The sequence below is a fragment of the Podarcis gaigeae genome (genome assembly GCF_964106915.1).
Source record: "Podarcis gaigeae genome assembly, chromosome: 3".
Classification (NCBI taxonomy): Eukaryota; Metazoa; Chordata; class Lepidosauria; order Squamata; family Lacertidae; genus Podarcis; species Podarcis gaigeae.
This window is the reverse complement of record NC_139680.1, coordinates 55,420,805-55,447,496: the sequence shown is the minus strand read 5'-3', so window position 1 is coordinate 55,447,496 and position 26,692 is coordinate 55,420,805. Positions and strand designations below refer to the sequence as shown.

The 26,692-nt window shown below is 41.4% G+C and overlaps 2 protein-coding genes across 9 annotated transcripts; one reads left to right on the top strand and one right to left on the bottom strand.

Moving 5' to 3' along the window:
* Positions 1–331: 331 nt before the first annotated feature.
* SERINC1 (serine incorporator 1) lies at positions 332–11,265 on the top strand. Of its 2 annotated transcripts, none has more exons than XM_083731821.1 (11): positions 332–535; positions 2,476–2,637; positions 3,186–3,346; positions 4,520–4,599; positions 5,393–5,530; positions 6,039–6,208; positions 6,697–6,787; positions 7,533–7,674; positions 7,765–7,995; positions 8,273–9,209; positions 9,371–11,265. In XM_083731821.1, the coding sequence occupies exons 1-10, from the start codon at positions 497–499 to the stop codon at positions 8,409–8,411; spliced, it is 1,353 nt and encodes a 450-aa protein (XP_083587947.1). In that variant the 5' UTR covers positions 332–496; the 3' UTR covers positions 8,412–9,209; positions 9,371–11,265. The 2 variants fall into 2 exon arrangements, with proteins under 2 accessions (XP_083587947.1, XP_083587948.1); XM_083731822.1 differs by having other exon boundaries at positions 8,273–9,231; positions 9,371–10,921.
* HSF2 (heat shock transcription factor 2) lies at positions 10,181–26,470 on the bottom strand. Of its 7 annotated transcripts, none has more exons than XM_083731815.1 (13): positions 26,111–26,470; positions 21,801–21,909; positions 20,673–20,800; positions 19,520–19,644; positions 18,507–18,582; positions 17,754–17,815; positions 17,542–17,626; positions 16,560–16,705; positions 15,063–15,326; positions 13,959–14,064; positions 13,594–13,647; positions 12,898–12,982; positions 10,181–11,876 (listed from the first exon to the last, which is right to left on the bottom strand). In XM_083731815.1, the coding sequence occupies exons 1-13, from the start codon at positions 26,237–26,239 to the stop codon at positions 11,590–11,592; spliced, it is 1,656 nt and encodes a 551-aa protein (XP_083587941.1). In that variant the 5' UTR covers positions 26,240–26,470; the 3' UTR covers positions 10,181–11,589. The 7 variants fall into 7 exon arrangements, 6 of the variants coding, with proteins under 6 accessions (XP_083587941.1, XP_083587942.1, XP_083587944.1 ...); XR_014562443.1 differs by having other exon boundaries at positions 11,174–12,019; positions 12,797–12,982; positions 26,111–26,379; XM_083731818.1 differs by lacking the exon at positions 26,111–26,470 and adding an exon at positions 25,132–25,242 and having other exon boundaries at positions 11,174–11,876.
* Positions 26,471–26,692: the final 222 nt, after the last annotated feature.

The window sequence follows — 26,692 nt, the reverse complement described above, 5'->3', positions numbered from 1 at the left end:
AGGTTATTAAAATAAAATAAAATAAAAATTTATTATTTATATCCTGCCCATCTGGCTGGGTCTCCCCAGCCACTCTGGGCGGCTTCTAACAAAAGATTAACGATACATTAAAGCTACATTTAGCGAATGGGGACAGGAAACATTGCTGCCCAGTCACACCTACGTTTAAACCCTGGATTTTCCCCATACTGTTTTGCCGCAAAAACCAAACCAAACAGCATAACATAAAATACTTTTAAGGTAACCCAGAAGTCAGATGCCCGTGCGAGTCTACCCTACTAAATCCTGTGCGCTGAGGTGGGAGGTGGCCAGTGGCGGTCCTTCCTCCTTCAGCCCGGAAGTGACGCGTTGCTGCCTGTCAAAGCTCGTGGTTAGTGAGCGAGGCAGGCTGGAGAGTAAACAAGCCCTCGCCGCTCGGTGCCGCTGGCTCCATCTTTAAAGGGCTGCCGCGCAACTCAACCGCCGCGAGGAGAAGAAGAGGAAGAGGAAGAAGAAGATGGGGGCTGTCTTGGGCCTCTGCTCCATGGCGAGCTGGGTAATGTGGCCGGAACCGCGGCCTCCTCCTTCGGGGCCCCACTTCGCTGGGTTAGGGAGTCGCGGGGGCGGCGGCTGTGGCAGCAGCAGCAGCAGTTCCAGAGGCGCAGGCGCAGTGAGGGGGCTCTCTGACTGCGCCCCCCCATGCATCCCCGCGCGCTGTCCTTTCTCTGCGGCGAGGCGGCCCCTCCCTGGCCGTGATGCGTCCCCTTTGTTTAAATCATATATAATATGATTTCGTTTGCCAACGCCCTAGAACTGATGGAGGAGGCGCGTTAACGTCTCGACCCTGTTGTCTGCGCCTTGCAGGTGCTATGGCAAAATGATAACGCACCCCAAATTAAAAACCCTTAGTAATGGAAAGCAGTGGGTTGGTGCAGGGGCGGATTTAGGTTTGATGAGGCCCTAAGCTACTGAAGGTAATGGGGCCCTTTATATGTGATATTTTAGGAGCAGGCTAGCAGGTGGGGCTCATTACTTACATCATAGGAGCCTACACAACACAAAACGCTGTTGCTGTATGTAGGTTTTATTTTATTTTTGTTTTTTATCTTATATTTTGGAAATCTACATCCGATGTTTTTTCCCTTTAATTTTTTTGGGGCCCCCAAGAGAGTGGGGCCCTAAGCTATAGATTGTTTAGTTTATATGTAAATCCGGCACTGGGTTGGTGATGTTGCCTCTTTAAACATCGGCCCTTTGAAATTTGACAGTTCCTCGCTTTTTTCCTGGAGGGCAGTTTGCTATCTAGGTAGTTGCTCCCCGCCCCCCCGCCCCCCAACCAGCATCATATTTTATCCATCCCTCATGCTTTCCTCCTCTGTGGATAGCTTCCTAAGGCCATTTTTAGGAATGTCTCTATAAAGGGGTCCTGAAGTTGCAGTGTGAAAGGTGTTTGTGTGTGTGGTGGTGTTTCGTCATCTCTAATTTTACAGGGTCGTTTATTGTTCCAAGGCATCTGGCAAATGTTTGTACCATTTTATTCCGCAGTGTATGCTAAGTCACCATGCTAGCAGTATATGTGGGATTACAGAACTGAAAATTATGAGTTCAAGTGTGGCTTCTACCTCCTTTTGACAAACCCTGCATTAAAGTAGGATCATCTGTAGGTGTGTAAGAGAGAATCAAATCAATCTAGAGAAAATGTGGACTTTTTGAGGAAAAAACAACACATTATCTTGAGCAGTAGTAGAAATTCATATTATTGTTTTGTTAGACAGAAATTTGTGGATTTTTTTCTGTTCCCTGGGATAAATTCCTCCTATGGAATAATAAAGGCAGAGTGGAAAGTTACAGTGGTCAGACTGGGCAACTTGATAGAATGTTGCTTAAACTTTTGCTGATTTAACTGTTGTGCATTCCTCCTAATCTGCTGGAAGTTAGAGTAAGAGCTTGTCCTATATTTTTCCCTACACCTCTGAGGATATTGAAGTAAAGTGTGTAATTCAGTATATATCTTTGATGCAGGCATAAAGTAAAAACAAATCTCCACCAAACTGTAAGTTATACACTTTTTCTTGGCTATGGTGTACATCACTATTTGCCCTGGTAAGCATAACTAATAACTTTTGTAAACAGTCTGATGACTGTCTTGGCTGTACATGGGGCAATCACAGAGCCATCTGAGAAGCAGCATTGCAACATCACCTTTACTTTTTTGCAGGACTTGTTCATGCTTCTGTTAGTGTTATGGCACTGAATCAAGAGCCAAAGGACATACTGCTCATATCTGCACACATTTTACTATCAAAACCATGGCCTTTGCAGTAATGGGTATACAGGAAAATGTAATACAGAATATGAGATTACAAATATTACATTAGTGGGGGTGTGATCCTTAAATATTATGACATCAGAACCAGTAGTTAAACATTTTAACCACGTAATTAACTGAGCATAACTTTTTATTTTGTCCTCATACTCCTCCCTTTCTTTCATCAGATACCATGTTTGTGTGGCAGTGCCCCATGTCTGCTGTGCCGATGCTGCCCCAGTGGAAATAACTCCACTATAACAAGGGTGATATATGCTCTGTTCTTGCTCCTTGGAGTGGGTGTTGCATGTGTGATGTTAATTCCAGGAATGGAAGAACAGCTGAAGAAGGTCAGTTTACTCGTGAGACAACTATGGTAGAATTATTGTGGCACTGCTACTGTAGTTTGGGTTTGACTTGTATTTTCTTATCTTTTCAGAAGCACTGCTTGCTCTAGAGAGCACCTTTGTATCCGCACCTCTTTTTATTCTAGAATGTTATTTAGTGTTTTGTTTACATAGGCTAAGGCCTAACTATGGAGCAGTTCTCTCATTATGACTGCCTTTCATTGAAGTGTTTTAACATTTAGCATAATGGTTGTCTGTAAAACCTTGGCTTCTTCCTGTATTAGTTAGCTATTATTTCAGACCAGGAGTATACATACATGTATGTATGTGGCTTTTGAAAACACCGGGGGACTATATTTTATGTATTTAAATATATATATTATGTATTTAAATCTTCCATTTAACATTGGCTTGTGAGAACCTTAGATCTGTACAAATTTCAAGTAATGAAGAGATGTTAAAATAATCCTGTCATAGTTGGCTCCTAACGAAACAAAAAGTTTGGGTTCTTCATTGACATATGTTAATATATTTTATGTTGTTCATTACAGATTCCTGGGTTTTGTGATGGCCAAGTGAATTGTGATGTTCTAGTAGGCTATAAAGCAGTATATCGGGTGTGCTTTGGTATGGCCATGTTCTTTCTCCTGTTCTCTTTAATGATGATCAAAGTGAAGAGCAGCAGTGATCCAAGGGCAGCAATACACAATGGGTAAGAAGAAATGGTGGCCCAGCTATGCCCCTATCTGGACAGGGACAGCCTAAATATTGTTGTCTATGCTCTGGTAACCTCAAGGTTAGATTACTGCAATGCATTATACACAGGACTGCCTCTGAAGACGGGTTGGAAGCTTCAGCTGGTGCAGAATTCATTGGCCAAGTTGATTATGCAAGATGGTTTGAGAATATTACAATGATCCTGGTCCGACTGCACTGGCTACTGATTACCATATTTTTCTGTGTTTAAGACGATATTTTTTCCTATGAAATAATATGCAACAATAGCGGGTCGTCTTGTACACAGATAGCAGAGGGGGGATGGGTGATTGTTGGCATCAGCCAGCATGACATTTGCAGCGGCGATAGGGCGTGTGATAGGTTGCTGTGGCAAGTCCTGCTAACGATTATCTGCGGCTTTGGCAATTGTGTGTGCTATTTTCGGCATCATCGAGGCGTGCGTGCAATCTTCTGTTGTGCTGAGCGTGTTATACACGGGAAAATACGGTAGTTTCCAGGTTTTGACCTATAAAGCCTTAACCGGCTCAGGACTGCAATACCTCAAGGACTGTCTCTTTTCATATGAACCTATCATCTTCTGAGGCCCTCCTTTGTGTGCCTTCTTGAGAAGTCTGGAGGGTGGCAACACGAGAACGGGCCTTCTCTGCAGTGGCTCCCTGTCTGTGGAATGCTCTCCCCAGGGAAGTTCGCCTGGTGCCTTCATTATACACTTTTAGGCTCCAGGCAAAAATGTTCCTTTTTAATCAGGCCTTTGGTTGCTTTTATTGGCATCCTATGCCCTTTTGAAATGTGGGTTTTTTTTTGGGGGGGGGGTTATTGGGTTGTTGTTTTTATTTTGATTATGCATTTTGGTTTTATATTTTGATTTTATTCTGTGAACCGCCCTGAGACCTCTGGGTATAGGGTGGTATATAAATTCATTCAGATAGATAGATAGATAGATAGATAGATATAGAGACAGGGATATAGATAAATTGTAGTCTTGTGTTTCCTGCACAAGGTATATAAATAACAAAACCTGAAGGCTGTTCAGTGGAGGGCAGTGAAGAGATCATATAAAATATTATATACAGTATATTATGTAAAGTATAAATTTTAAAAATACTGCTGATACCCTAACTTTGATGGTTCTTTGGTGATATTTCAGATTCTGGTTCTTTAAATTCATCACAGCTGTTGCAATTACAGTTGGAGCATTTTTTATTCCAGAAGGACCCTTTACAACAGGTATGATTGCGTTGAAAGTCATGTATATTTTGCACAGAAACTGTTTCCAATAGCTTTCAATGTGATACTGAGTTCTTATTTAACAGATCTTAATGTTCTGATTTGTCACACTGGAGAAGATGTGTAGGTCTTTGGCATGACCCAGGGTTGGGAAACCTTTCTGGCCCTACCTCAGTTTGCCAATTTTAGACAGATGGGTGGTCCCAACTACCTGTCAGTGTCCCTTGAGCAGCGATTCTCAAGTGCTCAACAGCCAGCTGATTGTCGGGCATTTGGAAACCATAGCACAAGGGGTATTGCCAGTTTAGGACTGGCAAAGCTACATTCCTCAGCAATCAGCTGTCCAATTGAGTTCCCCATGCTGAGCACAGTTACACAGCTAATCCAGTGTTGTCTGTACCTGCCTCATACCTGATATCCTATATGATGTCAGGTGGCCATGGTTTAGGGAAAACAGTTTTGTGGGCCAAATTGAGCTAAATCTGGCCTGCAGGCTGGAGGTTCCTTACTTCAGCATAATCCCTTAATTATCATTCCCAAAGAATCTAGTTTTATGTATGTGTAGTCACATACTCATATTTATCTCTTAAATCCTTGTGATTTCCTCACTGTTGGTTTCAGATTATAAACTACCTGGGGACATAGCCTTGTTTATTTTTTAATTGTCAAACTTTAAGAGTTTATTTTACGAGTAAATTTTACTCTGATGACTCTGAATCACTCAATACATGCTAACAATTCAAACAAAAAAAATATTTATGAAAATTAATATATTCATTATTTTTCTTCCTAGTGTGGTTTTATGTAGGCATGGCTGGTGCTTTCTGCTTCATTCTTATCCAGCTGGTTTTACTTATTGATTTTGCCCACTCTTGGAATGAATCTTGGGTTGAAAAGATGGAAGAAGGAAACTCAAGATGCTGGTATGCAGGTATGTAGTGGTTTGTTGGTCAGCATCACAGGGTTTGTTTATTAAAATTGGGACATGCAGTGCTCAAATTTCAGTTGTAGAAGTCATGAGCTCAGAACTCTTTGATGTTGCTCTTCACTTGCTAGTTGCTGACTATGGAAGGGTGTGCTTTTGTGTATGTGCGGAACTGAGAGTCTGAATTCCTCCCATCCCCAACATACCATGGTTAAGAGGGAATTGGTGTTCCCAGAAGCATAATAATGGTATTGATCAAATGGGGTCAGAAGAGGAGAAAGTTGTGCCTGAATTGATGCGGCTATAGTAACAACTATAATTACTGAGGGTTGATTCAGTTTTTCCAGATCTTCTAGAGGCAATAGTAGTTTAGTCTGCCTCCTGAGGTTAATCCAGCAGATCACTTTTCTTATCCAACAGTGTACCATAGGATTTATTTTTCATCACTGCTCTAGTGAGCCTCCTTCAAAAGTACTAATAAAACCTGAATCCAGTTTTGTTTGCTTCTTCACAGCTTTGCTGTCTGCCACAGCATTAAACTATCTTCTGTCTCTGGTGGCAATTGTCCTATTTTATGTCTATTATACTCTGCCCGATGGCTGTTCTGAAAATAAGGCATTCATCAGTGTCAATATGCTGCTGTGCATTGGAGCATCTGTAATGTCAATTCTGCCTAAAATCCAGGTATGAGGTTACATTAAGTGGATATTTGTTTTCATAAGAATCTGGCTAATACATCAGCCGTTTGTCAAATTTCTACATACAGGTAATTCACATCTTATCCAAGCATTTGGTTCAGGGGTGTATGGTCTCTGCATACACGCAAAAGCATATAAAGCCAGGAAACCCTAGAACTGCTCCCAGCGCCCCACAAGGTGAAGGACTGCTTTGGGAAGGAGGCACAAGGGCTCTGGGACATTGCCAGAGCCCTCACACCACCTTCCCGAAGTCTGGCAAGCCTGTAATTACAGCTTGGGGGCGGGGGATAAGTAAATGGAGAGTTGGTTTCCTCTGCTCTCCATTCATTCATTCATTCATTCATTCATTCATTCATTCATTCATTCATTCATTCATTTCCTACTCTCCCACCCTGTGCTAAGTTGTGATCACATAGGAAAAACCAGCACAATATGCAAGTTACCTGTATTGTTTTGCTTTCTGTGTGCATATAGGAATCACAACCGAGATCTGGGTTGTTACAATCATCTGTGATCACCGTTTATACAATGTATCTAACCTGGGCTGCAATGACCAATGAGCCAGGTAAGGAGATTTCATGTTGTTGTTGTTATTGTTATGATCCAGAAGTGACTCTGGTAGAACTCCTTTGTTTATTGCTGTCACACCTACTTTGGATGATTTTAAAACTTTTGAATGTTTTGGAGCTTTGAAGGGACAAAAAACTGTTAAACAAAAAGTATTTCAGAGTACAAGGTAGAATGCTATAAATTGTTGATTGTTAGAGAATCTGTGGTTATCTAAATGATTCTTAAAGTGAATGAAGCTTACTCCCAAGTCAGCATGATTAGGATTGCAGTTTTGGTATACAAAAGACTTCTTGTAGGGCGGGCAGTTCATTCATTTTCAGCTTTGTATTCTTGTTATTAAAAAAGTGCACCTAGATACTTGGTTGCAGTGCCCATAACCTAGGTTTAAGGTGCCATTTATCTCCTTGCTGTCATATATCAGTTTCTAACACTATTCTGAACACTTGCTCTCTCACCACACAGTAGCAAGACTAGCCAGTGTCCTTCTATTGCATGGGGATGTTGCTAGTACAGTGCTCAAAGAAAGCACTGGTAATCCCATATCCTTTGTATGGAAAGGCCATAGCTGTATTTCATTGCAGTTGGAAAGCTACATAACAAACAGCTCAAAAACAGTTTCGAGCAGTGTAAAAGGCTAGCACCTCTTGTATATTATTATGTTGGACATTGCTTCTGTGAGAAATAGATTGTTTTGTGTAGAATAATCTGACTTTCAATTTTGTTTGTCTTTACTGATCTAGACAGACAATGCAATCCAAGCTTGCTGAACATAATTGGCTATAATTCCACAAGCACTCCAACTAAGGGTCAGTTTGTCCATTGGTGGGATGCCCAAGGAATTGTAGGCCTCATCCTGTTCTTAATGTGTGTTCTGTACTCAAGGTGAGCAGAACTTTTGGAAAACCTTTTCCAATTTTCAGTTATTTTTTTAAAAAAGGACATCTAGTGACACTATCCACTTTTTAACTGCAGCATTCGGACATCCAATAATAGTCAGGTAAATAAACTGACATTAACCAGTGATGAGTCAACACTGATAGAAGATGGACTTCCCAGGAGTGAAGGCTCTCTTGATGAAGGAGATGATTTGCACCGTGCTGTTGATAATGAGAGAGATGGAGTTACTTACAGTTATTCATTCTTTCACTTCATGCTTTTTCTTGCTTCGCTTTACATCATGATGACCCTAACCAACTGGTACAGGTATGTGGATCTTGCAGGAAATTATGGAAGGGTGACACTTCCATAGACTACATTTTTTTTGACATTATCAGTGCTGATCACCTGTTGGGGTTGAAGTGGGCAGAGAGGCAGATGTTGGATTCATAATCTCTCCCATTTATCATAGATTATCGGTGGCAGTGAATTTGATTCTTACATAATTTTTTCAATTTTAATAAAATAAGTGATTATCAAAAGAAAAGTAGTTATTCAGTTCCACAAATGAGTCGGCTAACACTTTCTCTCTCCTCTTTCTCAGCCCTGACCCTGCCTCTGCATCAATGACCAGTAAGTGGCCATCTGTCTGGGTGAAGATCTCTTCCAGCTGGATTGGCATAGTCCTCTACGTGTGGACTCTGGTGGCTCCACTTGTTCTAACAAACCGTGAATTTGACTAAGCCAAGGGTCTCATCTGAAAGCTCTTGCTTTATTTTGATGCTAATTTGAAGCTAACAGTATTCAACATCGAGATGTAATTTGTAAATAATACGTGTATGTATCGTCTGAATAGTTTATCATGTCTTATGCATGGTTATACTTTTAAATCATGTTCACTTGCTATTTCATTGACTGTTTTCTAGTTGAGCTTGATGATGATAATAATAATAATAATACATATTAATGATTAATACTGAGCCCTCTTCCAATGTTGGGGGAAAGTAAACACATATGGTGGGTAGAGTAGGGATGAAGATTCCACCACCACCAGCACCCTGCTATTTTCGTCACTTTTACGATTTGTAAATGGTGACTGTGTGAAGCAGGGAGACTTTTGCATCCATGGAGACTCCCTGCTTCTGTGGGTGACAACCTTGGTTTTCCATTTGGGAGCCTCCACAGATACAAACATCTCTCCGCTTTACATTATCACCAGTTGGAAAGAGATGAAAAAGGCAATGTTGGGCAGAGCTAGTGTGATCTTTCCCACTGTTCCCTTCTGTATATTTCCTTTCCCCTAACTAGCACCTGGAGAGGGATTTAGGGTCAAACGAGATGTGAAAACAACAGTTCCATGTGTTTCAAACCCCATAAATATTTGGCTCAGCCCTACTGCTTACTGAAGAATTCCTAGATCGTGTACAGTCAAAGGTGCATTAAAACAGTCTTTTTCAGTGCATGTAGTTAGGCCGAGGTTGAAAGTCAGATATTTGCAGTTATAATCAGAACCATGAAGAGTGTTAGAAGCTAGGGCTATTGTGATGGGATGATGAGCTGCTTGTGCGTTAAAGCTTAGTCCCTCAGAGCTTGGGCATGGTTCTCAAACTCTCCCTTAAGCGGAGCCCCCTTAAACATGACTCCCTCAATCGCTAGCAGAATCCGACAGTGGGCGTTTGCGGAATCTGCTCCAACATAAAAGTTCCGGCCTTTATTGCAGCTTAATAATTGTTACACAGCAGTTTTCTAGTTAGTAAAATATCAACTTTGGTCTAGCAAGGAAGTATAATCTTTCGCAACTGTGAGATTTTCCCAGAAGAGATGAGAAAAATATGGCTATGACAGATAGGAGAGACAGTAATGGTTGTAAGCCTTTGGAGGATATTGTATTACCTCAGCTGAAGCATGGATGGATGGTTGTCTAGGAGAGTCTGATGCTGAATGAAAATCACATATCAGGTGTGTGTTAAGTCTAGGTTACCTTTAGATCATAGCTGATCTGTAGGAGGTATGATCTTTTGTTTGTTGAACAAACATCAGATGAGCAGGAGCACAGGAATGTCAACTCTAATGAGCCTTAGCTGATGATAGAGCAGAGCAAGGAGTGGGGTTAGTAGGAAGGGAAAGAATGTACCTGTGATTCAGTTGCCATTTTAATCAATTTGTGGAGGGTTTCCCCCTTCCACACTTTAAACGACAAAGGTCCCCAGCTGTCACTAGGGCTGGTGTGAGCATTTAAGAAAACAGCAGTTACAATTCTGTAGGACTGGTTTTTGTACTTGCAGGTTTGAGTAAGTACAAGGCCTCTTTTAAAGAATGTGAACAGGAGTAAATGTTTAAGGTTGTACTTGAAATTATTCAAAATGTGCATGGGGTATCAAAAATAGTTGCCATTTTGACCAGATTCGTTTTTTTTGTTTTTTAAAGTGAAGTGCAGTGAAGTATTAATGCATGCTCTAGGCTTTTCATTTTTGTAACCATTTGATACCAAGATAAGTCTTTTTTTTTAAAAAAAAAAACCTAATCAATACTTGGAAGGTATTTAGGACTAGCGCTCATTAAATTGAAATTAAGGAGTGAAATGGATTGCTGTCCCCACTGCTGGTAGCTGTAGTATAGTATATTTCACGATGAGGTAGACTTCAGGTACTGCTGTTATTTTTATAGCTTTTTAAAAAGTTACTTTAAAAAAATAAATATCCTGGCTCCATCTGTTCCTTGAGTGGGTATAATTGAGCTTAGTTTGTAAATCAAGTTGTTCTGTATCTTTCTAAAAATACTTTCCTGGATAAATTGATGTATACCAATACTCATTTTTAGTTAAAGCACACTTGCATTTTAATAGCTGATCTCTTCACAGATCGTCATTGATTCTTGTGTCAAAGGTATTATCTTGTGTGTCCATTGCCGGCAGTGGATTTGTACCTGGAAAATCCTAAGTCTACATAACACAGAAACTATTAGGTGTTTTGCATCGTTTGTTTGTTGGAAATCTTCAAATACTGTGCTTTGCTGCTTGAATGGGAAGGTTCAGTTCTGGTTTGCTTTTCCTTAAGGATTGCACAGCTGACAGAACAGTTTCAGCTGTAGCAGCACTGTTGTGCACTAGTGAGTATCAGTGGTGAATTTCTATAAAAAATACTTATATATATTTAATGGCTGACTTAGGCTCAACATGAATGCAATTTCAAGGTAGCTTTAATATTAAAGTCATTTTGTGTGTATGCTATAACTTAGTAAACATTCAGAAAAATGGCTGTTTAGGTCTTCCTAGTCTTGTTTTGATTTTTTATCCAATGTGGCTGTAGGCCATACATTTTCATAGTACTGAATATACTTCCTCTAGCCTGCTACTGAAAATCCCCTTTAACAAAGAACACATTCACAGAAAACCCCCAACCCATTCAACAGCATTTGTGCCTATGGGGTGAAGCAAGTAGTGGATACTCTTACGACTATGAAATTAAGATGGACACTTGTCAATTCAATGAAGCACTATATTCAGTTCTGGTCCCCTAACACAGTTTTATTTAAACAAAGTTGTAAAAATAGAAAACAAAGTACAGAAGAATTAAACTCTGAGTGCTACGACCTCCATCCAGAGTTACTTATTTACTTGTGTATGTCATACATTAGGACTAAAAGTGAACAAGAAAAACTGCGAGTGGCTAATACAGAGCATCCAATTACCTGGCATATTCTGAATACATAATTCCAAATATGACAGCACTAGAATGAACTCATTGTGAACTGTTGATGGTTTGTATAAATGTTTAAACTGCTCTTTTGAGACCCGAGTTTTGGGGAAAGTGATAGAACAAACTGTTTAAGGTTCCACAGTAGCTGCTCACAAAATGCCATTTACAAAAGATAGATCCCAAACAATACCCTCAATAAATAGTTTGCTTTAACTCTCTTGTTTTAGTTGTTCAGCAGTGGCATATCAGTGTCCATTGGCACAGGAGCAAGTTCACACAAATAAAATAGTGTAGCTTCGCTAGCTTCTGCTTCTGTCAGTGGCTCCAGACGAACCAGCTTGCTTTGGGTTGGTTGAGGATCCAGACCACTTTCCAGGAGTTCATCCACTTCTATTGGTTTATCCACAGAAGATACTGAGTCAGGTGTCATATTTGCATTCTCCACTGAGCCTGGATTTCCATCAAGGAATGCAAGTAGGGGAAAGGCAGTATATTGAATGAGCTGTTTATCTGCAGGGCAGGAAACAAACCAAACCAAAATAATTACTCAACTGCTCTATATTCCTATAGAAAAGGCTAAAAAATGAAGAGAAACTTGTGCAATGCACAGCACAACTACAACTCACTTTCCAAACATACTGGGCATATGTTAACTACCATATTTTTTGCTCTATAGGACGCACTCCCCCCCCTCCAAAAATGAAGGGGAAATGTGTGTGCGTCCTATGGAGCGAATGCAGGCTTTCGCTGAAGCCTGGAGAGCGAAAGGGGTCGGTGCACACCGACCCCTCTCGCTCTCCAGGCTTCAGGAAGCTATCCGCAAGCCTTGGGAGCCCGGCAGGAGTTCCCGCCGGGCTCCCAAGGCTTGCGGATGGCAGCCTGTGGGCTTTTCAGGGAGGTGGGAATTCCCCCATCTCCTAGAAAAGCCGGTAGAAGCAGTGCAGCCCCTTTAAAGAGCACGTGGCTTCTGCAGGTTTTTCAGGGAGGTGGGGGAATTCCCCCATCTCCTAGAAAAGCCAGTAGAAGCCGTGCAGCCCCTTTAAAGAGCGCATGGCTTCTGCGGGAGGTGGGGAATACTCCCAGAGCTTGTCGGGGCTGGTGGGGGAAGCCCGGGCTTCCCCTGCCAGCCCCGATAAGCTCCTGAGCAGCTCTGGGGTAGCCCGCAAAGCCTCCGCAGGGCAGCAGCGAGCCTTCATCCCACTGCCCTGCAGAGGCGCCCTTGGGGGCTTTTCCCCTAGGAGGGAGAAGGGCAGCCCATCACTTGACTGGCTGCCCTTCTCCCTCCTAGGGGAAAAGCCCCCAAGAGCCACACCCACACTCCATGCGGCTTGTGAAAGGGAGCGCTGAACAGAGCCTAAATAATATTTTTTTTCTTGAATTCCCCCCCCCCCCCCGTAAAAATTAGGTGCACCCTATGGAGCGAAAAATACGGTATTTTATTCATTTCGTGTCTAAAATAAAGGTATTTATGAATGCAGGTTAAATTATACCCAATCTACATTTCTGAAACCAAGAGAACTTGCATATCAACCTGATTTGGGGTCAGAATTAGGCACATCTTGTGTAGATGGTTGAGCACTATTAGTCTTCATAGTTTCAATTCCCTTTGTCTCCACCTTAAAAGCAAGCATGGTTACAAAAATCAGATGACTTGGTACTAATTTTTTTTAGGAACAGAGAAAACATTTGTCTAGAAGATAACTGCTACAAGCAAATGTTCAGGAACTTATCTAGCAGCTGGGACACAGGAGTGTTAGAAATCTAGACTGTCACCATGGGTATATCCACCCAATCACATTCAAATTTTACTCTAGAAAGCATGTCTAAAATAAGGAGAATACATTTCAAAATGATGCAAATCTCCCGTTTCAAAAGCAGTTCTTAGCCTGTGTTTTTCGCCCTCTTTTGAATGCTACATGTACTTTGATAATAACTTTTTAAAATAATGATGTGTTAAACTGATGTTCTGGGCAGCATGTGCTGCCCCCCAATATAGAACTTGAAAACTTAAGATGCACATGTGTAATTTTTCAAAATGCAGAAAAAAAAATCTGGAAAGCACAAAAAGGAAAACAGCTGCATCTTTAAATAATGTGTAAATATCAGCCTTGTTATGGCACACAAAATGTTAAAACAAATATTAACATGCTATGCAACTGGATTAATTAGACAACTGGCCATTGACATTACACCGTATTTCCCACTGCTGTGCTACTTTAAAACTTACTTTTGTACTATTGATATGACCTGTAGGATTCATCTGCACGGAACTTGAAAAAAGCTGGACAAGACAAAATGTACACCAAGTTTTAAAATTCTATATTCTAGATATAAATTGGGTGACTTATAAACCAAACTAATCTTTTGTGCCTGAAATAGCCACAAATAGAAATGTTCTGCACAAATCCTCAAGCACAAACTACTATTCTGCTGCTCTCTGAAACTGCAGTCTCAAGCTGTTGTTAATAAAGACCTTTTGAGGTATAACACATTTAAAATATGCAAATGTATTTTTCTTGCACAAAATCTTTGTAAAGCCAAATTTTGTGAGGAAAATAGAAGTAAACAAAAATATATAGTGTAAATATTTACATCAACCAGGAGATCTGGATCTATGCTGAACTGTCGTCCTGACAACATGGCCTGGAAATCCTCTAAACTGCAATCAATGCTCTCAAGATAATCCAGAAGTTCCACCCTAAAGGAGTGCAAGAAAACCCCATGAAATTCTAACTTTTCTGAGAAATATATTGTACAAATGAATCAAAGTGCAGAAGAAAAATGAAGGTAAAGAGGACAACCACTAGGATTATTTGGAATTCAACAGCTAAGAGTTTAATTCTAGGTATCTGCAAGTGATCCATGATGTTGAGTGGGGGTATATAGTGGATCAAGCATGCACTGATTCTACAGAAGACCACTAGTCTTTCAGTAAACACTAAGCATGAGATTATTCAGTATTAAAAATGGAAATAAGCAACTACTCTAAAAGCTATATGTACCTTGACTACAGAATCCCAAACTGAGGAATACTGAAGAAATACTATTAATTTGATTTATATACCACCCTTTATTCAAAAGATCCCAGGGCAGTGTACAACATTAAAAACATTTTAGTTAAAGGTAAAGGGACCCCTGACAGTTAAGTCCAGTCACGAACGACTCAGGGGTTGTGGCGCTCATCTCGCTTTACTGGCCGAGCATATAAAAAAATATAATAGTAACAGTCTCCCTCTCCTTAACAGGCCACAGATTATTTAATACCCAAAGGTAAAGAGGTATGTTTTTGCTTGGTGCCTAAAGGCATGTAGGATGGCACCAGGCTAGCATTTCTGGGGGTGGCATTCCACAGACGGGGAGCCACCACTGAAAAGGCCTATTCTTGTGTTGCTACTCTCTGAACATCTTGCGGAAGGGAGACATAGAGAAGGGCCTTGGATGACAAGTGCAGGGTCCGTGTTAGTTTGTATGGGGAGAGGCGGTCCTTAAGGTATTGAGGTCCTGAACTGTGTAAATGGGTCAGCACCAGCACTTAGAATTGGGAAACATTTGAATCTCACCCACTATGCCATGTTCAGAAAGCAACAAATCAGAGAACTAGTGCAAATTTAAATATTAATGTAGCTCTTCTTGAAGCTCTTAAAAAGAGAGAGAACAAGTGTGAACTTTAAAGATGATTTGAAGAATGTGACTCACTTTCCAAGAAGATTGATATTTTGTGAAATCACTCCATTCTCACTGAGTATTGAATCCATCATCGAGACTGGGTCTTCTGCTGTTAAGGTTGACTGGCTGTTTAACTGAACAGCACCAGACATTAATGGGCTTGCACCATATGGGGAAGGACTGACAGAATCACTGGATGGAACTGTGGCTGGTTCAGCAGTTGTATTTTCATGGATTATAGGAGCATAGTCATCCTCATTGTCATCTTCGACTATTACAATGTCAGGACTATAACTGCAATACATAGATAAAATGTGATTCAAGAGAAGCAGCACCCACATTTCCTTTGCAGCTCATATTAATGTAGAGAACAGCTATTAAACTGCTGCCCTTGTTATGAGCTACATAATGCTATTGTTCTGCACTTCCTTAAATGCTCAAATACTGAGAATACCAGTACGTTTCTTTTTTTCTTTTCTTTTTTTGGAGGAAGGGTAGAAAAGGGAAGTACCTGTTTGTTGGGGTCCAGGGAAAAAGAAGAGAGGTAAGCTCTTCCAACTCAAGTGGCAGGTGGTAGCATATTTTAATTTTCTTTTTTTTAATCCTGCCCCCAGGAATCTGCTCCAACACACCCCATTTCATCCTATACTGCTGGGAGTATATGCCTGTGGAGCTTTTTGTGAGTGTACATCAGGGAGACTCTAGCAGGTGTTATATCACATCCCACTGCAAAGCTCCACTCGCTCCACTTCTAATAATAATAATAATTTTTAACCTTGCTCTCCCTGGCTAGGACCGGGCCCAGGGCAGCTAACATCAAAGTATAATACATTAAAAACAGAAATCAAACAATTAAAAACAGCTTAAAATCAAATTTGGAGTAGAATAAAGTCAGATTATTCTGATTTCACGGATTATATCTATAGGGGATGGGAACACTGAGTGCTCACCAGGCGCAACTGTTTGTGCTGGTCTTATATGAGCCGGTGGAAAGGCTTAGGGCAGCCACTTGTATACTGGGTCTTAAACAAAAAAAAAGTGGGGTGGTGGTGGTCCCAGAATGGGCCCTGACCATAGGCCTGTTGGAACAGCTCCGTCTTGCAAGCCCTGCGGAAAGATGTCAAATCCTGCAGGTCTCTTGCGACAGAGCATTCCACCAGGGCCAGGGCCAGAGCTGTCAAGGCCAGCCTAACCTCCTTGAGGCCCAGGACCTCCAAAGTGTTATTGTTTGTGGACCATAAGGTCCTCTGCGGGGCATACCAGGAGAGGTGGTCCATAGGCTTTAGGATGGCTCCCTTAAGCTTACACCTTTCACCAGTTACCTTTCAGAACAATTTTGATTTAATGTTAAAATTTATAGACTAACCTATTGGATATCTTGGATCTTATCTTTTGATTAAACAGTTATCTTGGGATCTACACAAGACCTAGAGGGTTAAACTATCAAGTAAGATAGGGACATAATTTCTGTAGGTAAGTGTGCCTGAGGATATTTAATTCCAAATATGTACAAATATTTTTTCTTACTTTGAGTCTGAAGCAGCATCTTCACTGCTTTCTGGAGTAACTGGAGGCTTTTCTTCATCACCAATATCATCAGTGATATCATAAATAATAATATCGTCTGACAGCTGTTCTCTCTGCTTTAAGCCATCAGTCCTGCTGTGTGGTACCTGCCCATTTACAAGAACCAAAATAGTGTCATAATGATTTTTAAAAAATTTAAATCAACCATAAATTGAAACCCATTTAGATTTATAAATCATTAGAAATTCAGACATCATACTAAACAAATATTTAGGAGGAAAATGATACAATTTCCAAATGAGCTTTCTTGAGAAATGTAAAAAGCAGCTTAAGACGAGAATCTGGAGAAACCACCCTCTGCTTAACTTTGTAAGGTGAGGGTGAGACAGTAAGTACAGTTGTGAACAAAAGCTGCCATCCTAATTAGGAAGTTTGTGTGTACACAATAAAGGGGGGGGGGGATACATTTTCTCCTTCACAACCAATGTGGGCCTTAGAGGGTTCAAGATGAATGGAAGAAAGTTACAACATAGTGAAATAATTTGTGGGAGAAGATGCAGAAAGAATGCAAAATCGGTACAATGTGTACAGACAAGACTTCTTCAGATTGTGTTGAAGGAAAAATATAGCTCCCACATCAATGACACCTGTTCTTTTAGCTGAGTATTTTACCCTGCTTCCACCCCATTTAGCTTATCAAAACTAAACAATAATCTGACAATGCAGTATTGGGTGTAAATGCTATGGAAAAGCATCACTTGGTGCCCCCTCCCTTTCTGTCAACAGCATTCTTGGTACCTTACTGCTATATGCCTGATCTATTTTCACTCCATATAAAGGAGAACAGCCAACACAAGGGCTATGTGAATAATGATTACTGTACTCGTTTTCATGGGGAATATTGTATTTTCTCTGTCCAACCAAGCAGTGATTCTGTCCATTTTTTAATACTTTCCTTAGGTAAATTTCAGAATTAACTCACATGATGTTTGTTTTCTGCTGGTTCTTTGACTATCTGCTGGAATATGTTGGACTTTGGTGTCCCATTAGTATTCAGAAGCAATGGGCTAAATCATAAAAGAAAAGAAAATGTTTCTTAAAAACACAAGGATTTAAACTTATGCTTCTATAAACACTATATATTCACAAAATAAACCTGTGTTACAATTCCAGTATTGTCAACCCGATGCTTACCGTTTTCGTTTCAAACTCACAAGCTGGTTATTCTGAACAAGGGTGACAATGAACTGTACAATCTGCAGAGAAAGACAGAATGTTGCCTTTAGAAAAATCCTACACACAATTAGGAGCAAGTTCAACTGAACTCAATAGTTCAATTTTATTTTTATGGTACTATACACAGTCAAGTAGGCTAGAATTAAAGCCTGAAATATCAAAGCCTTAGAGTCAGCTTCCTAATAGGAATGTTAAGGACAAGAGGATTTAGAAGTCTGGGTATCATTCTAATGCAGAGATAATAGTGCAAATCCCTAAACAGCCTAATTTTTGTATGTTTAGATATCAGATTTGTCTAAAAACAATTTAAATTTTTTGAGAAGAAATGAATGTCTACAGATGGAACTTAAAGGCATTCAAAATATAAAACATGGAGTTCTGCAAGTTTTATATTTTGTGTATATCCCTGTGTTTAATCTCTTAACCATCTGTTATACAATTTTTAACAAAATTAGATTATTAATGCCCTTTACATTTCATGCTACCATATCCTAAACAGATCATCTGAGCTTTTTGCCACCCACTTTATCTCCGAGAAGATAATTTCAAGCTTTACTGAATTCTTGCAGGTCACCTACCATTCAAGCTACCAATTTCCACTAAAACCCCTTCCCCTTTACAATATACAAATAACTGCTTCCCTTCCAATTTTGCACTGCATTTATATATGACTTTAAATTATTCTTCTGAAGAAAGAAGTTACATAATTACCTTTCGAATAACTTGCTGTTGCTGCAGATGTTTTGCTCTCAGTTCTGCTACCTCCCGCCAAAGAGATTCATTTTCTCTGTTTCAAAATGTTAAAGGTAAAAAGTTAAAGGACCCCCAGAAGAGTTAAGTCCAGTCAAAGGTGACTATGGGGCACTCATCTCGCTTCAGGCTGAAGAGGCAGTGTTTGACCACAGAAAGCTTTCTGGGTCATGTGACCACCATGACTAAACCACTTCTGGTGCAACAGGACACTGTGACAGAAGCCGGAGTGCACGGAAACACAGTTTACTTGCCTGCCGCAGTGGTACCTATTTATCTGCTTGCACTGGTGTGCTTTCCAACTGTTAGGTTGGCAGAAGCTAGGACAGAGCAATGGGAGCTCACCCCATTGCACATTTCTGAACTGCTGACCTTCCAATCGGCAAGCTCAAGAAGCTTAGTGGTTTCAACCACAGCGCCATCCACATCCCAGTAACTGACCTAGTGAAACTTGGAACTGTAATTATACCTTATTGTTAACTAAGCCAAAACATATATAATTAAAATAATCACATATTCATGCTTATCTCCCCCTTTCCTATTTTAGATTGTGAATTCCTTGAAACAGGGACCTGTCACACCTCTTCTTTGTAATACAAAATACACAAAGACAGCACTACAGGGAGTACAGTGGTACCTCAGGTTAAGAACTTAATTTGTTCTGGAGGTCTGTTCTTAACCTGAAACTGTTCTTAACCTGAGGTACCACTTTAGCTAATGGGCCTCCCGCTGCTGCTGCGCCGCTGCCACACGGTTTCTGTTCTCATCCTGTTTCCTTAAAAGTGCCATAAACCCACCAGTAATGATATAAATAATGATGATAATAATTGTAGTAGTAGTAAATACCCTGCCCATCTGGCTGGGTTTCCCCAGCCACTCTGGGAAGCTTACAGCATATCTAAAAACAGTTTTAGATTAACTAGTAGTCTTTCATACTCATCCTCCTGAAAAATCAAGCTAGAAATCTTATTTACCTCTTCAGAGCAGATAGCCTGGATTCAATAGTCTCTTGTTTACTTTGAACCTTCTGAGCACTGCTTATGATTTTAGACAGATCTTCCTGACGAATTTTATTTTCTTCAGGCCTTGAAGAAGAAACCTGTAAGAATTATCACCACAAATTTAAGTTAACATGTTACTTTAAAAAATATGGATTACAGTGACTATTAATTGATAAATAAGGTTTTGCTCTGAATCCATGCAGAGTTTTGTACTTCTGCTTTCAATTAACAAAAATGTACACATGGATGGAATCTGCAAGATCGTGCAGGGATCATATGCCATCTGAAAATGAACTAAATAAACAAAGGCTATGCTGAATTCAAATAATTCAAAAAGAATAAAAAGGGGAGTGCTATGTACGTATGTATGATTATTATAGGGCGGAAAGGTCAAGAGAATAATGGAGGGATATTCAAGCTGGATGGTCAGGGCCTTGTTCCATCTCTTACAGAGAATTCCCTTTTCACCCAGATGCTTACCAAAGCTACTTTATGCAGGTATCGTAGCAAATAAGTAGCAACTGAAGAAATAAATGGTGCAAACATTCCATGAGGTCAGATGACAATTTTTGCAAGAATAGAGGATGGAAGAAATGGGATTTGTAAAATGGAGGAGAAAAAGTGTGGAAGGTAAGCAAGTGAAATCTGACATAGGTCATTGTGCCAAATGAAGATAAGATATTTCGATCAGTCTAAGGAAGCGCTTCACCAATGAAACAGAAATCCAGGGAGATGTTTAATCTCCCTGGATTTCTGTTTCATTGGTGAAGCGCTTCCTTAGACTGATCGAAATAGGTCCAAGACTTGCTTCTGCCTTTAGATCAGAGAACTGGCCATCCCCCTTTGTTGAAGGCATATTTTAGGTTACAGTAAGCCATCCTTGATCTGTAATTCTAGATCTTGATGTGACTGAAGGCTTGCATGCAGCTGTTTTGAACTGTTGCATGGCAGTCTTGTTGGCATGTGCATTGCTTTGTACTCAGTAAAACTGAACTGTAGTGTTCCTTTTCTGCAATCTAGATTTCTGTTCCCACTTACACTATCTGTAAGATCCTGGCAAACCCTCACATGGATCTACATCAGTGCTTACAGAAGGTTCAAAGCTTCCAGGCTCCCTTTCACTAACCTTTCTTTTAATGTGCTCCAGTAAGTCTTCCCGTCCTTGCTTGAAGTAGGGGTGTTGGAATTCAACAGGGCCATCTCTTTCCAATTTGACAATGCCAGAGTCAACATGGACTACCTTACGGAAACCATCTGAAAAGAATAAACCAATTATGGAAAAGCCTACTGGAATAATCAAGGCTACAATCCTCATTCAGGTGAGTGAAAATGTTGCTGTCTTTCTGCAGGTAGCAGCTCTGCCTATTCACATTTCTTTTGCCTTTAGTGAAAGCTATTCCGCTACAAGCTGCCCTTCATTTGTGCAACTTTCTGTGTGACTAACCCTATGTGCATTAACAACCTATGCAGGGTCCCATTTTGTTTCCCTTCCAGCCTTATTAGTCCTGGGTTTTATCTTGGGATAACAAGGCCGTACTCATAAGAGCAGCGGAAGGCAGAACAACAAAGCCAACCACAGCCTTCATATATTAGTACTATAAAGGCTATATCTAAGAGTGCTAGCTTTAAAGTGCCACTTAAAATATGACATACACATTCAATCATCACAACGCAATGCTGTGTTACAAGATGGGTGTCCTTCCTAAAATAAGGAGATGAACCTAAACTGCTATGTGTCATGTCAAAACCTGTCCCTTCTGGAAGATGATACTAGCAATATCATGGGATTTCTTTTTTATAAAGCTGCCACCCATGCTCTCAAAACGCTTATAAAAACCTTATTACTGGTTGTCAAACATGACTGAAGTTCACACAAAAACCAAGCTGCAGGCTGCAGCTATGAGGATGGCTCGTTGCTTTGAATCAATTCTCTTTCAGTGTCAGCTGTCCTTCTCCTAGCTGAGATTCCTGCATAGATGACCCTCTGGATCCCTTCCAAGTCTACATTTCTTTGATTCACTCAATATGCAGTATGCATTCTGCTTGTTTTCCCTTGCATTCTAGTCAGTGACTGCAACTGAATGCCTTACGAAACTGTTTTGTACAATAAATGATTAAAACTGAGGAATAGTTAGAATCTGTTATTACAATAAAAGGTAGAATCCATCTCAGAACTGAATTCCATGGAGTTCAATGTTTTAAATGTAGACCAGTATATCTAAAGGTTAATACTACATATTGTTATAAAACTCACACATATTCAGCTGTCTCACAAAGCTTGCCATGTTGTTGTGCTTGAAGTACTTTGGAAGAATCTCTTTGGCAAATCTTTGTTCATCCAACACAAGGAAACTCTGTCCATTCTGCAATGAAGATCACAATCACATTCAATGCCTAAATAATGTGGTTAGAAATGTAAAACAGTTTCTTAAGCATAGACTATCATTAACCAAATGAAAAACAAAGCCAGCGGATGTGATGGGATACCTGCTGAAATCTTCAAAGTGGGCAGAGCTAAACTTACACAACAACTTCACTAGCTCATTGAAAAAATCTGGGAGAGAGATCCCAGCAGACTTAGGGATGCCAAAATTATGAATCTCTTTAAAAAAGGTGATAGAACAAAGTACGGAAACTATCAAAGAATCTCTTTATTAGCTGCAGCCTGCAAAATTCTTGCAAGGATCTTAGCAAACTGTCTCCGAACAATATCCGAGGCTACCCCTCCTGAATCCCAAAATGGTTTTCAACCTTCTAGGGGAATAGTGTACATGATTTTCAGCGCTCGACAGCTTCCAGAAAAATGCTAAGATCAAAATTAACCACTGTATATGGCATTTACTGACCTGACTAAGGCCTTTGAAACTGTAAATCGTAATGCCCTGTGGACTGTCCTCCTTAAAATCGGCTGCCCAGATGAATTTGTGAACATCTTTTGGCTCATCCATGATAATATGACAGCAACAATTGCAGATAATTGCTCTCAAAGTGAACCATTCACAGTGGGATCAGGTGTTAAACAGGGTTGTGCTATCACCCCAACTCTTTATTTACTATTTTCACTGCCATGACCATACACTTTGTTGAAGGGAAACTCCCACCAGAATAAAAATCATATCAAACAGATGGAAAGCTCTTTAATTTGAGTAGGCTGAAAACAAAGAGTAAGGTTACCTTAACTTCTGCCATAAAGCTTCAGCATACTGATGACAACATAGCGTGTGCACTCAAGAGGATGACCTCCAAACCATCCTAAATATCTTCACATAAGCTTATAAAAAGCTTGGCCTATCGCTCAACATCCAAAAAACCAAAGCGCTGTACCAACAAGCACAAAACAACGCCTCTGCATAGCTACAAATCCAACTCAGTGGTGCAATGTTGGAAAGCGTCAACTGCCCACCTGGGCAGTTACCTTTCCACAAGGGCTGACATTGACGCCAAAATCCAACAACCTTTGAGCTCTGCGAGTGCAGCTTTCTCCCGATTGAAGTGCAGTGTGTTTGTGGACTGGTACATTCGCAGGGAAACCAAAATGCTTGTTTACAAAGCTATTGTACTACCAACCTTACTGTATGCTTGTGAAACATGGACCATTTATAATGCAACTCCATTGATACAAGTTAGGAATCATCTATTGAATCTTGCTCCTCACTATTTTAATGCTAATCTTTGTGCATACTGAAATAATGTGCAGAGTGCAGCAAGATCAGGTAAATCAGGAAGAAGGGGCTAATTAAAAATGAAACAGATAAATGAGAATCAACTGCAGAATGATTCTGCTGCATACATACCCGAGTAATATTCATTCTTATCATGGCTGAGGTTAGAATATTTCAGAATTGTTATTTATACTTACATAAAAACGGAGACAAAACACAAGCATATTTCCACAACTCCTCAAGGTTACTCAGATAAAACATGAAGGAGGCAGACCATATTCCCTATTAGTATGGTATGCATGTTGCTCAGTAACTGGAAAATTACAAAGACGAGAATTCTTGGTTGAGAAAATATTCAAATGCTCTGGTCATGAAAGGGAGCAGCCCAAAAGGCTTATTCTTCCAACTTGTCTCTCCGTGAAAAAGTCTACTTGAACAAAAGTTTCATGTGCACATCAGAGCACATGTGCAGTGTGTACATTATTGGTGGTGTTGGCGTTTTTGTTTTTTTAATTCTTGTTTACAAAATTAACTGCAAGATTTGGCCTGTTCTGCTTGTCCCCTGCAAATTTTGGGTTTCCAACTGGTGGCACCAGTGACTACACCACTGTCCTTGGTCTGTTACCTACTGCTTCCCTGTTGTCAAGCGCTTTGGCAGCATTCTTTATTGTACTACTTCCTGAAAGGTCTTTAGGAGAGATTGGATGTTTTCAATTGTTCCCATTACCTGGATGAAGACTTGACTAAGTCACCACATCTGCAGCTTTCCATAGAAATGCTGCAAGGGAAGATGAAGAGAGATTTCCTGGACAAGCACTCAGGCAGAGCTTTTAACCTTTGCTGCCACCAATGCCCTTTCTATATTGTTTGCCCCTTCATCTACCCATAACACCCTGGCTTTTGTTTCTTTGCCAAACTGGTGTACATGACTGCACAAATTCCTGCAACTGTATCCTTAATAGAAAGTGTCCTTCCTCTTAAAGAGACCTGAAATGGATGGATGGACATACAAAATGGACTGCAAATGAGCAATAGGAATGCAGTGTAAATCTTACTGCTTATATTAAGATGATTAAATAGCCTATTTTTACCTACCAAATAGTTCCTAAGCCTGGAATCAAACAAAAGAATTAAGTACCTAAAACTTCATATGCTAAAAATAAAGTGTCACTGTTAGCAGGATAGGGAATGTGACACAAAAACTATGCAAAAGATGAATGCCTCCTGAGATCTGGACATTGTTTGCCTTAGGCATACAAAGACTGTCTGAAAATTGATCACCAAAGCTTTCCTACCCTGCTGTTCCAATTTGTACAAGTTCCCAGACAATTGTGATGCTAATGAAAGAGGACCTCTTCTACATTGTTACAGAAAGAGTGTACTCAACATTCATCAATTTGTTCATAACAATCTCAGTTCTTTGCTTTTCACCATAAGGTTTTATTCATACAGGTGTAACTCCTTCCATAATTCTTGGAATTTGTCTATTTTGGGTAAACAGAGAAGCAGTAATCTAACAACCTGTAGCCCAATATGGTCTACGGAGCTACTGAGCTGTCACCTCCTCTTCTCCATGTAAGCCTACCTACAGGGGAGCACTACTAGAATCAAACCTAGGACAAGAAACTATAGTGATTATTTAGCACTTTAGTGCATTCCAAATGATCCACATCTCAATACACAAGACAGCTGTTTTGACTAAAACAGACCAACATGGCTACCTCTGTTTACAAGAGAAGTGAGTAACCTTTTTTGACTTGAGAACCACCTTCAGCCCTTGCTGATCTCCTGGAGCTACAGACAGAGGTCTAAACCTCTCTACTGACTCCAACACTTTGTGTGTATTTATGTTTCCTTCCCAAAATTAATGGACTATTGGAAGTCAATAAAATGGCAGATATGCATAAGAGGCTGAGCCAGTACCTGTAAGGGCAGTTCTGCCACTCCTGCTTAACAGTTTGGTAAGGCCCCATGTTGTGGAGGTAATAGGCAAGATAATACTGTAATGGTTCACCTAGAACTACTGACCAAGTTCATGCCTAAGGAGAAAATAATAATGCATGAACCAGGGACTCACCCAAACCAGATCTTAACGCAGTCAGTAAGATGCTCACGACCTAAGGATGTTCTCTTAACTCGTGCCTTTTTTGTGTGTACACCACACGCAGGAACACCCCTCACCCTCTGGTTGCGGACTATTTCCATACAAGGCGTTTCTCCTACATGCGAACCACCTCCGTGTTAAGGACGCGGGTAGATATGTGCTGATCCACACGTGCTTACGTCAAAGCCACGTTTGGGAAGGGTCGCGCGGCACATCCTCCTCCCCTTTATATTTGGCTGCCGGTCGCCTCCCTTCCCCTGGAACTTGTTTCGCAGCCATTAGGTAGACGGGGGGGGGGGGGTTAAGGTTCCATGTTGCGGGAACCGAAGCGCGGCCTTCTGCTTGCCGTGTGGTGTGTATAGACGAGGCCTCCTTCTCCCCCCCCCCGCTCCCTCGGACGAAGGCGCCCTAATAGCGAACCCGAGTGCGCCTCGGGCCTCACGGGGCCCTTCGCGGGTAGGCCGCGTGAAGCCCCCCCCCCATCAGGAAAACAGAAAGCGTGACCAACGCCTGACCACGCCCCCTTCCCTTCTCTCTCCCCCCCCCCCGGCCTTTTGTCCCATCGAAGGCCCAAGACGCAACACAGACGCGAAGATCGGCGGCTGAGGGGAGAAGAAGAGAAAAAGGGTGGGAAGGAAGGAAGGAGCGCGGGATCCATGAAACGGCGACGGGAGATAGCGGGGAGGCCGATCCCCTCCCTCATTCCCGCCTCGCTCCGCGCCGCGTCGCCTACCGAGCGAGGAGGCCTCGCCTCATCCCGCTCCCCTGGCCCCCATCCTCCTTCTCCTCAGCGCCTACCTGGCTCCAGGTGATGAGCTGGTTGCTCGGCGCGTCGCCCACCAGCGCCCAGAGCTTGCTGAGGAAGGCCGGGACTGCGGTGGCGGCGCCCGCATTCGCCGCCGACGTTACCGGCTGCTGCTGCTTCATCTTCGCCCGCTGAAGTGCGCCTGAGGCAGTCTCGGCCGTCGGTGCCGCCGTTGTCCTTCGCTACCGCTGCTAATACCGCCGCCGCTCCTCCTCCTCCTCCTGCCTGCCTGCCCGCTCCTCCCCCCGCAAGGCGCGTGCGCGCCGCTCCGCACGCGCGGCGGGGGGGGCCTCGCGAGTTCTTCGCCCCGCCTTTTACATAACGAGTCCACGTGCGCGGCCCTCACGTGCCACAACAGCGAGAATTCTCGCCTTTCATTGGTCGGAAAAGTGTCGGAGAGAGCGGAGGGCCTCCCATTGGCTCCGGGTGCGAAATAAATAAATAAATATATAAATCGGGAGACGGAAATTTCCACTGACGTGGAATGCAAATTTGGAGAGAGCCCTAAGTTCGGCCAATCAGGGGGAGTTTCTCCAAATAAGAATGGAAGGCCGGAGCGGCAGCGGCGCGCGCGA